Source organism: Emydura macquarii, unplaced genomic scaffold (assembly GCF_026122565.2).
Source record: "Emydura macquarii macquarii isolate MOO-44397 ecotype Brisbane River unplaced genomic scaffold, CSIRO-AGI_Emac_v2 contig_1253, whole genome shotgun sequence".
In the NCBI taxonomy this organism is placed as follows: Eukaryota; Metazoa; Chordata; order Testudines; family Chelidae; genus Emydura; species Emydura macquarii.
The window spans coordinates 91,030,281-91,042,344 of NW_027131390.1; the positions used below are offsets into that span (position 1 = coordinate 91,030,281).

The following is a 12,064-nucleotide window of genomic DNA, read 5'->3' on the forward strand; positions in this document are numbered from 1 at the left end:
AAGCAATGTCAACACCAGTTAATGGAAGGGGTGTGAACAAAATTCAGTACCATGCTTTTCAAAATACACAGATACATTGGCAGATTTACATGAAATAGGATTCTCAAGTTTTCACATGTTTAATTGAAAACTTCCATCTCCCCAAAAGATTGTGGAAAGTCATAATTTTGGGAAATGTGATCAGATGCAATGAAATGGTGAAAAAAGTGTCAAGGAGTGAACTGTTGGGTGATGTGGGAGGACAAGGGAATGTGAGTGGCATATTACCAAACACACACAAAAATCAATTTTACCTAGCTGTAACAGGTAATATTACTGCAACACATTTACAGCTATATAACACTATAAATATACACAGCTCTTTGTAAACAGAAAGATACATTACTTGTCCTAGGGATATTAAAATTTAATTAAGTCATAGAAATGTAGGGCTGGATGGGACCTTGAGAGCTCATCTCATCTAGCCTCCTGTGCTGAGGCAGGACCAAGTATACCTAGACCATCCCTGACAGGTGTTTGTGTACCCCGTTCTTAGAAATTTCCAATGATGGGGATTTCACAACCATCCTTGAAAATCTATTCCGGTGCTTCACTATCCTGATGCTTAGAAAGTTTTTCATAATACCTAACTTAAATCTCCCTTGCTGCAGATAAGGCATTACTTCTTGTCCTATCTTCCATGGACATGGAAAAAAACTGAACACTGTCTCCTTTATAGCAGCCTTTAACGTATTTGAAGACTTATCAAGACCTCCCTAAGACTTGTTTTCTCAAGACTAGACATGGTTACTCAAGACTAGTTCTTTTTGGTTTTATTTTTTAAACTTTTCCTCATAGGTCAGGTTTTCTAAATCTTTATTTCATTTTACTTGCTCTCTTGTGGACTCTTTCCAATTAGTCCACATCATTCCTATGAAAGGGAACGCCCAAACTGGACACCATACTCCAGGTGAGGCATCAAAAGTGCCAAATAGAGCAGGACAATTATCTCTTGTCTTATATAAATATATATATATGACACTTCTGTTGATAAACCCTAGGATCTTACTAGCCTTTTTTCAATTATATCACATTGGTGACTCCTATTCAATTTGTGATCCATAATAACCCCCAGATCCTTTTCAGAAGCAATACTGCCTAGCCAATTATTCCCCATTTTGTAGTTGTGCTTTTGATTTTTCATTCATAAATGTAGTACTTTGCACTTATCTTTATTTAATTTCATGCTGTTGATTTCAAACCAGTGCTGCAGTTTTTCAAGGTCCTTTTGAATCTTAATCCTGTCATCGGAAGTGCTTGCAACCTCTCCCACCTGGGTCTGATCTGCAAATTTTATAAGCACACTTGCCACAACATTATCAAAGACATCAATGAAAATATTGACTAGTACCAAACCCAGGACAGACCACTGTGAGGTGCCACTAGATTCGTCCCACCAATCTGACAGCAAACCATTGACAACTACCCTTTGAGTATGGTCTTTCAACCAGTTTTGAACCTACCTTAAAGTAATTTAATCTAGACCACATTTCTCTAGTTTGTTTATGAGAATGTAATGTGGGATTATGTTAAAAGCCTTAATAAAATCAAGATATATCATGTCTACACTTTCCCCCCCATCAATCAGACCAGTAACACTGTTGAAGAAAGAAATAATCAGAGGCCCAAAGCTGAAAAGATGAGAGTGGGACTAGATGGAGTTAACATTAACCTGTTTCTCTTTCCTAACCTAAAACTCCCTCCAAAGCTAAATAATGCTCTTGGATATTTGCCATTCACATGGCGAATGCAAGAACATACCCCTGTAGCCCCATCCTGGGACTAGATTGGCCTAATAAATCACTTGTCCCAAGACAATGCAATTAAACCTAATTAGCCAATGACTTTATTCCTAAGCAGTCTCTTCCCAGGGGACATTTTAGCTTTTGGTTTTTAAATTAGCTTAAGGAGCTAAATTGCTCTCATTGACTTGGCAGGGAAATAGTTTAGTTCTGCCATAGTCTAGGATAGTTTATGCACTCAGGAGACACGTGTTGCATTTCATGAACAGCTTACAGCTACATTACCCAACAATTTGAGTCCACTAGTACCAATGACAAATCTTTCTACAAACTGTACTCTGTACATTTTTATCTGTGACCACTAACTTTTGACCGTGCTCCATTGAGCACAGCTGCTTGGAAGTCTCCCACTGTGCTCCTTCACATCCTTCCTTTGGCCAGATTGCTCTTTATTGGCTTGATTTTCAGAAGGGCTGAGATCTGCAGATCCAATTGACTTCAAAGGGAATGCAGGTCAATTAAAATCAAGCCATGTATCTGTTGTCCTTATAAATACCTTCACAAAAGCAGCCACAGTTTTTCCAGTATAGACTAAGCAACATTGTATGGAAACCATTTTTTCTTCCTTAGAATCTCACACTATTCCCAAAGACGAGCAGATGCAGTATCTTTACAGCAGCTTCACTCATTTTTGTCCCAGCACTAAATGCTTAAATCCCAAAATGTGGGGATGTGGCATTTCCTCAGGAACAAAAATAATAGTAATAAAAACCCTGACAATCTAGGAGAAAATGACACAGGAGCCAAGAATATTTACCAGCTGGAAGGGATGGAGATGCAGCAATCAGATACAAAGCCCACAGTTTATAGGTTTGATTTTCAGAGATGCTGAGCATCTGCATGCTGTCAGTGAAGTTATGGGTGCTCAGGACCTCTGAAAAATCAGGCAATTTAGATGGTATTTGCTTGTCTTTAACCAACTTAAAGGTCTAGCTACCAAGATGACATACTGGGATAAGGTTTTTGTAAGAGGATTAACCCAGAGACTGGAGTTTTTATTAAGGACCATGCAGTCAAAAAGAAAGGCGATCCATCAGAAAAGGTTGAATCCTTTCCTCTATAACAGCCAAGAACTTGTCTGAAGAGCCTAAGCTTTTCAAAGTGGGAGACTGGTATGTATTAAATAGCTATGTTCTTCTTGTTTTTCCTTTGATATTTTGTTTCTGTAATAAAAGTGAGATGCTTTTTGGACATCAGCTGTTTCTCCTGTGCGTACAACATTCCACTACCACATCACAGAAACTTTTTATTTTCAAACTCAACTTTAGCATAGATTAGCAGCAGGTAAAGGCTTGATAAATCCTTTTATTTTAAACACAAGACAGTGTACAATATTCCTTTACTCTTCTGCCAAGCCTTATCTAGTGTTCTCCTGACTGCTTTACATACATTTATTTTCCTTTCATCTTTTTAAATTGTGCTGTATTTTTTAATTATAAGGATTCAGCTAGGAACTTTTTTTTTCTTATTTCCTCTAAACCCGGATGCAGTCAGGTTGTTTTGCATATCAGTTGTGCCAGTAGACAACAGGGTTAAACACACTGTTTGATTATAACTGCAAATACTATAATACTTGTTTCTAGAGTGTCTTCCATTCTGGGCACTTTACAAATATTAATTTTTTCTTATAAGAATCCTGTCAGTAAGTTTTAGTCTCATTTTATAAACTGGGAAACTGAGGCACAGAGAAGCTACGGGGAAGAAGTTCAAAGGCACAAAGGAGTAGGCACCTGTCATTTCTGCCTTTGAATATCTCTCCCTGAATGACCCACGTGAGGCTACACAGAAACTGTGTAGTATAGCCAGGAATATAACACAGTCTTCTCCTATATAGCCTTAAATTTCCAGAATTAGATCCTCTTTCTTCATCAGAAAAAAAGAAACATTTATTATTTGGGGTTTGTTTTAACCCCAAACGTAGGGAATCAAAGGCTAATCACACAGCTTCAGTCCTGATCCATACTCCTTACTCTGAATGTGACACCACACATCTTTACGTAAAATGTCAATGTATACCTAGGTGGGGAAATCCAGGTACATATTGCAGTAGTCCAAGCTGACAATCAGTTTGCATTCTAAAAGGTGGAATAGGTATTGAAAGGCTAAACTTGGAGGAGAGGAAGGTGATCAGGAACAGTGAGCATAGATTCACCAAGGCAAGTCATGTCTGACCAACCTGTTTTCCTTCTATGATGAGATGACTAGCTCTGTAGATGTGGGGGAAGCTGTGGATATGATATACCTTGATTTGGCAATGCTTTTTGTATGATCTCCCCCAGTATTCAGGCCAGCAAGTTCAAGAAGTATTGATTGAATGAATGGACCATAAATAGATAGAAAGCTGGCTAGATCATCGGGCTCAATGAGTAGTGATCAGCGGCTTGATGTCTAGTTGGCAGCCGGTATCAAGCGGAGTGCCCCAGGGGTCATTCCTTTGTTCAACGCCTTCATTAATGATCTCAAGGGCGGGGTGGATGAAGATTGCATCCTCAGCAAGTTTTCAAATAACACTAAACTGAGGGGAGTGGTAGATACTCTGGAGGGTAGGGATAGGATACAGAGTGAGCTAGACAAATTGAAGGATTGGGCCAAAAGAAATCTGATGAGGTTCAATAAGGACAAGTGCAGAGTCCTGCACTTAGGACAGAAGAATCCCTTGCATTGCTACAGACTGGGGACCGACTGGCTAGGCAGCAGTTCTGCAGAAAAGGACTTGGGGGTCATAGTGGACAAGAAGCTGGATATAGTGTGCTCTTGTTGCCAAGAAGGCTAATGGCATATTGGCTGCATTAGCAGAAGCATTGCCAGTTTGATCCTGCTTTGAGCAGGGGGTGGACTAGATGACTTCCTGATGTCCCTTCCAACCCTAAACATCTCAGAATCTATGATTCTATGAAAATGAGCCCTGGTGTAAGAAGTGGTCTCAACTCTTGTCAAAGTGAAGAGAATAGAGACCATTGACATCAAAGGTCAATTTTGCCCAAAGTTTTCACTAAAGGAAGAAAGGAAAGATAAGTTAGAAAAATGCCATCTGACATTTTAGATAAAGTTGCTTAGTAATGCTGATCAGGAATTTTTTGATGACTCCGTTTTTCTGTCAGAAAATGTGGATTCGTCTCATCTGAAACTTTTTGTGGGAACATACCGATTTCAACTGAACTTTTGTCAGAAAATGGTTTCTCAGAATTATGGTAAAAAACAGAGAGCCAGCATGAGACTCTAGAGTAGACAATAGCCAGGACAATCACATGGGATGTGGGAAACACAGCTTCAACTCTCAGGTCTGACTTTGGCAGAACAAGGGTCTTGAATGTGGGTCTTTGACATCCCAGATGAATACCCTGACCACTGGGCTCGAGAGTCAGTCTGTGTCCCATGCTCTCCCACTGGAGCTCTTCTGCTTTGGCCCACCAAATATTTAATTATTTATAGAGAGGAGAGCGACTGACTGCAGCGCAGTGGTTAGGGTACTCTTGTGGGAAACCTAATGACTGTTTAATTATATATACAAAGTGGAACAGCTCCAAAAGGAGAGACTGAAAGAGACCCAAAATAGCCAATAACTTGATGGTCAGGGCACTCAGCTGGGATATGAAGGATCTTCATTCAAATTCCTGGTTTACAGCAGGCAGAAAGGGACTTGGACACGGGTCACTCATCTCCTAGGTTAATGACCCGCTCACCAGGCTATTAACTATTCCTGTATGGCTTTGTCTCTCTCTCTCATTTTTGACAAAAAAACTTTGAAAAGTCTCAATTTCACTGATGTGGTATAGGAAAAAAAATGTTGAAATTTCAAAAAGTTGTGGGATGAGAAAACTATTTCTCACTAAGTACCCTGGTTTACCTTGGCCTTTAATTTATACTCTGTTAATTACTGGCAAAAGGGCCCCTGACATACACCTTGGATCTTCATCTTTGAAAGATGCCAGAATGTACATTTTACATTACAAGGCAATAAAACATTTTGATAAATATAATTAGCTAGTCAATAGCTTGACTATGAAGGATGAGATAAATTAAAGAAATCAATAAGGGTGGTTAAAGTGGTTTACATAATATTAGCCATGGATTAAAAACAATATGTCAAATAATTTAAATGACAGATTAACTAGATTGGAATTTAATTACCCATGTGGGGGGTGGCTGAAAGACAAAGAAATTAAAAGATATTTCAGGCTTCTGTGTTTGAATGAACTTGTCTGGCCACTGGGTGTCATCCTTGATCCAATCGACGATTAAAGACTTTTTAGATACAGCATAAAATCTCCAACTTCAATGGCAGTTAAATTCCACTCTATTTGATTGTACAGCATACAGCAAATTGTTCTGCATTTAAATCAGCTATAAAATTGAATACTTTGACATAGACAAATTCTCTTTTGTCTCACTGCTTTATTTGGAAACCTGAAACGGCTGGGTAATGTGGGAGGGGGAAAAAGGAATGCAACTGAGGCATATTAACCACAAACAATTTGATCTTCAAGTCTCAGTATATACAAAATAACTATAGCTGTTAAGGTCCCAACAAAAAATTACGTCTGAAAACTTGGGCTCATAGTCTATTCCTAAATTTTTCACTGTCCTGCTTTTATGACATTGCATTGCTCTGCTTCAAAGTAACTTGACTGAGAAATGGGCTCATGTTGCAAAATTTGCATCCGAAGTTCTATATCCCCAATATTTGCAGCTGTCTGGACTCAGGGTTCTGATCTTGAATTCTGATTCTGAGACTGTTATAGAGATAAAGATAGGGGCTCACCTCAAAGTTCAGATGCAGATCTTGATCTGAACTTCAAAGTTCTGTGGTACTTGGACCCAGAATCTGGCTTCAGTACCATCTCCAGTTTATACAGAAGAAATCTCTGGGTTACAGGTTGGAAGGTTCTGTAACATGTAGATATATTTGTACTAAAAAATGTTCAGTTACCTAGACGTAGTACAAGACTTAATGACTATGTCTGGCGAAACTGGTTCCATAATAGACTCTAAACTTAGCCCATTCCACAAAGACAAGCAGGTGCCTTTTCCAAGGTTTCAGAAGCTGAGGAAAGGGACCCATCTCCCATGTCTGTTTTTCACTCACCTGATGTAAATCAGTCTTCCCACTCTGTCTCTCCAGAAGGCTCACCGAAAAGTCCCTTTCCTCTCTCTTGTCCCCAACTTTTTCCCTCGATAAGACCCTGACCTTTTTCTCCACCCACCCTAAAGAGGCTTGAAGATCCTTGTAGGATCCAACGGGACTGACCACATTAGCCTCAGAGTGCCCAGTGTGTATCTGACTAGGGGTGAAGCCTAAGAGTACTCAAACACAACAGAAGCAAGAAGAGATGGATATTCTGTATGCCCTGTTGGGACAACTCCACAAGGACCATGAAAAACGGTGACCTTGCCTAGAATGATGGGAAAGTGCCGAAATGGGCTAGGTTAGGTAGCCTGTTTTTTTCAAACCTAAAAGCCTATTGGGATGTTGAGGGGCAGGGAACAGAAGGTGCATCTTTTGGAGCAGATGAATTATTTTTTTGTGTGGCGGAGGAAGAGAAGGGAGTAGAAACAGAGAGAGAGGCCAAAGAGCAAGTAGTTCAGGGAAAATAGTAATGAGGGAGAAAGAAAGATGGGAGACAAAATGGGAGAGAGAAGTACTTGATGGAATAGTTCAGATGAGCATCCAGTCTGGCTGGCATTTACCTCAAGCAAATCAAAACTTGTGAGGACCAACTTATAAATGGCTGTAAGCCCTATAATAAGTTCTAGGTTGTGAGCAGTTGAGATGATTCCAAGAACCAATCAGCATTATTGTGCTATCTATTAGGAGTCTAGACAGTCTAGGAGCTGCACATAATGTAATGAAACTGGTTACAATAATATTATTTCTCTTTGAAACTAGATTTTGTTTTCCTTGTTCCAGCTAAAAGAAAAATAAGTACCAGAAATTTCTCCAGATGTTACATCTGAAAAGAAGTGTTTACACTTGTTGATGTATTAAAAATCACAATCCGACTACTTTTAAAACATATGACAGCATCTATATAATGTTTTTTAAAACAAGTATTTCTTTTTATAAAGCCAATCTCTCTTCAGAGAACATAACATTTAATGAATTATGAAGTCTTTGAGAGAACAGATCTTCATGTAATGCTTCCTAGCTTTAAAAATAGATATAATTTTAATGAAAACATGCCACTATTAGAGAAGTATTAGTCAGAGCTAAAACGGCCTTTGATTTTGTTCACCAACTAGAGACTATGATTTTTTTTAAAAAATCTAATTTTAATAGAGAGACAAGGTGGGTGAGATATCTTTTATTGAACCAACTTCAGTTGGTGGATAGGATAAACTTCTGAGCTTACACAGTGCTCTTCTTCAGACCCAAGAAAGGTACTCAGCATTTAAATTTTAAAAGAAAATTTGATGTATTCTCTTTATACTAACCTGTCTTTTAGACATGATTGGGGTTACATATTTTAATGTTATAACCATTTCCTCTTGTTAGATTGCAATATAAAACTGCAAGCAGAGTCTAAGGAGAAGACCTATTTAGGATGTACACGTTTGTATTATTTGTATTTTAAAACTATTATAATTTGCTAAAATTCTCAGTCACCCAGTTTAGCGTAAAATGAGGTTAATTATTTTTGTCTGAATTTGTGTTAGCCAGTATTTACAGTATAGCTGAAAAGTGAAATTGGCAATTAAAAAAACACCACAGTCTGAAAAACTGGAAATCCCACCCCATTTTAAGGCAAGCATAAGAATTTACTTTCTGTAATCTGAAATCGCTCTCCCTGCCTATATACATTTTTCATTCCAACACCCTGACACACTGCCTCTTATAATTTAGGGCAAAACGGAAGAGTTAAGCAATTTCATAGTAGAGATGCAAGAAAACAACAAGCCACAACCATTTATTTTGGTTCATGTTATGGGTTGGGTGTTTTTGTTTTAAACCAATTTGGCCTCATATCCTGCAATGAACTCTGAGTGGAAGGAACCCCATACGTCATTGATTTCAGTGAAGCATCATACAGACTCCAGGGTCTGCACATGTGGAGCTCATTGCAGCACTGTGACCTTAACCCATGACTCTGTAAGCCACTTGCTGATATGAATAACTTTCATTCACATGAGTAATCCCATTCAAATTTGCAGTGTTGTTACAGTCATGCTGTCCCTGGATATTAGAGAAACAAGGTAGGTTCGTAATATATTTTATTGGACCAACTTCTGTTGGTGAAAGAGACAAGCTTTTGAGGTTACATGGAGCTGAAGAAGAACTCTGTGTAAGCTTAAAAGCTTGTCTCTTTCATGAACAGAAATTGGTCCAACAACAGATACTACACCTCACCCATCTTTTCTCTCTAATCCCATTCACAACAGTGGGGTTACTTCTGAAAGTACATATTTGCTAGACCAGGCCTTTAAACTCAACCTCTGTTTGTTTAAAAACTCCCTGAGGTTTAAAGCTGGGAGGCCACTTGGTTTGACTGAATAAAACTGATTAATTCTAACCACAAACTCATAGCAAAAGTCAAAGGGTGAAAACCAAATGGACTGAAATGGAAAAAAGATCTCATGGACCTTTGGGAAGCGAAACTGCAGAGATACACACAGCTCTATTCCTATCCCCTCAGAGGAAAAAAATAAAGCAGCTTTTAGGTAAGTTTTCAAATGTGGTCACATTCATCTATTCTCTTTTGGGGGAAGGGGACAAGACAAAAAAATTAGAACTCACATACTGATCTAGCTTCTTCAATCATAAGTACCATTACCATTTTTTATTTATATAAGAGAAGGTCAAAAACCGGAACTTTACAATTGAACTCCTTCAAATTTGGGAGTGAGGGCTGTTGATATGAATCCCAATTCTGAACCCTCCTTAGAAAAGCCTTCTGTTTCAAATGAATCTTAAGAGAACAGCCCCTTTAATCAGGAGACGTCAGTCCAAGATTTTGGAATTATCACAATAATATACTATTCTTGTGATTTCCTATACTTAAGATATTGAATTCAGAAGACTTTCAGTATTTGGGGGCAAAATCTCAGAAGAAGAATCTTATGAAATTCTAATATTATTGAATCAGAACTTTAGCCCTGGTTGAACCTGGAACCTGAACCTCTAAAACCTTATCCTCGGTCAGACAAACAGAATAAATCAGCAATGTCACAAAGGCAACAGTGTGTGTTTGACAGAGAGAAAGAGAAGTGTTTTCCCATTTAATCTTTACAACACCCTTGTGGGCTTTCTTCAGTATGTAGAAATACTTACGCCGGTTTTATAGTCTGGGAATGTTTCTCATGAATGTAGGCACCAGCTAGGCCTCCTGCTCCAGAATTTAAATACTGTAAAGAATACATTAATAATGTAGACATTTTCTCTCATTATTTCTCACATGCAGCATTCCCTCATCCACCCTCCATTAACAGAGAATGATTCTACACTTTCAGTAGGCTTTAGTTGAAGCTCTTTGGCCTCATCTCTTGTCTTAAAGTGGTGACCTTGGTGAAAATAAATATTTTTAAATATTTCATTTTTTCAGATTTGTCTTAAAAACCACCATACCCAGGATATCTGCATTTACCCCTTAGACAAAGGTTCTGTTTGAGTCTTGGCCCGAGGTTCCAGATGTGATACCTATTTAATCTGAACCTCTTTGTCCATCCTTCTCTGAAATATAATAATTCAAAACATTCTCAAATATTAGAGCAATTCTCACTTTGTAGGAACACCAGCAGGCAAAATCTACTCCCCAGTCATGTAAATGCAGTTCTACATTACCAACAGCATGAGCCAGGTCAAAGCCAACATAGCAACCCTAGAGGAAAGAGAGGATTTTAATATACTTCCTAAAAGGATAATCACCATAAAAGTGACTCTTCAAAAGATAAATTTATAGCTGTGCACATCTGCTCCCCATATAATAGCACCATCAAAGTCATATCTGTTTGATTTGGTATAGAAACAAGTTTTCTCTACAGTATACACACACACATCTATCCCTAAATGAATAATTGTATGGGCTTCTATTCAAGGACACAATTGTAGGCCCCCAAATTTGATCTGTTGTAACATTATGATGATACCTGAAATAAAATAGTATCTATAATGAATAAACTTATATTTAATTATGTTTAATTTATTAAAAGATACAGTAAGACATGCTGCAGAGACAAGCATAACTAATTTATTTATATCAGTTACACAGTAAGGGTCTTATTTTCAGAGCTGCTAAATATCTGAAGCTCCCATTGCCTTGGCAATTTTGGGAGTTTAGCATACATGGAAATCTGTCCTGCAGAATTTTGTAATGGGTAAGGTAGCATCACATACATTACCATGAATTTTAAAATCTGTTGTACTCATCCCTACAGTATCCTACCACCCCCATTCCTCCCTTTACTCTGTTAAAAGGTTATAGGATGGCCACGTCTAGAACTAAAAGAAAAAAAGTTTGCAATAACTAAAGAGACATGAAACAAAAAAGTTTTTTATACACAAAACAACCACTAGATGGCAGCATTTTTAAATTAAAAGGGTGATCTAAAACTTGTACAATAATGCTACACCATTAAAGTGAAGAAAAATAATAGTGTATTTTGTGCATGGACTACAAATTAATACTATTTTACATTTTTCTCTAAAGACACAAACATCTTTTTTACAAGCAGCATGGTAGAAATGAGAGTGAGAGCATGGACTTTAATACGTCTAAGCCCTGTAATAAAACAAAGGATTTTTTAAATCTCTTTTGCTGCCTCTTGCACAAAAGGCGTCTCAGCTAAATTATTAAAAGAATACTTTAGTATACTTAATCCCCTCTATAAACTATCTAGCTAACCGAATGAAACAGCACTTATAAAAATGTGACACGCTAATTCTAACAAAGCTGCTAATGAAGTTGTAAGGCTGGAAAATTCTCTCAAAATGCTGGTATGAACCCCCACTACCTCATCACTTGCCCAATATAAATATTAATGATGGGTGAACTGAAACAGGGTCAGAGTTCAAGTTTGGTTTGATAAGCATTTTATCCATCACATACTGAGAGCTTGTCTACACAGGAGCATTTAGTTATCGTTGAGATGAATCAACAGAAGGTGTGACGTTAATGTGCATTAAACACCTGTGTGGATGCCCTCATTCAGCAGTAAAGTGGCCTTAGTTTACAGTAGCTTAATCCAAGATAAACTACAGTAAGTGAAGGCCACTTTACTGCTGAATGAGA

At 38.0% G+C, this 12,064-nt stretch overlaps 1 protein-coding gene across 6 annotated transcripts in view; it reads right to left on the minus strand.

Annotated features, from left to right (window-relative positions):
* KYNU (kynureninase) overlaps positions 1-12,064 on the minus strand; it is a 78,554-nt gene that overhangs the window by 21,686 nt on the left and 44,804 nt on the right. For all 6 annotated transcript variants that reach the window (XM_067549508.1, XM_067549504.1, XM_067549505.1 and 3 more), the window contains 2 exons: positions 10,556-10,654; positions 10,108-10,181 (listed from right to left, as the gene is read on the minus strand). In XM_067549508.1, coding sequence (XP_067405609.1) covers positions 10,108-10,181; positions 10,556-10,654 — 173 coding nt within the window. The remainder of the gene's footprint in view (positions 1-10,107; positions 10,182-10,555; positions 10,655-12,064) is intronic.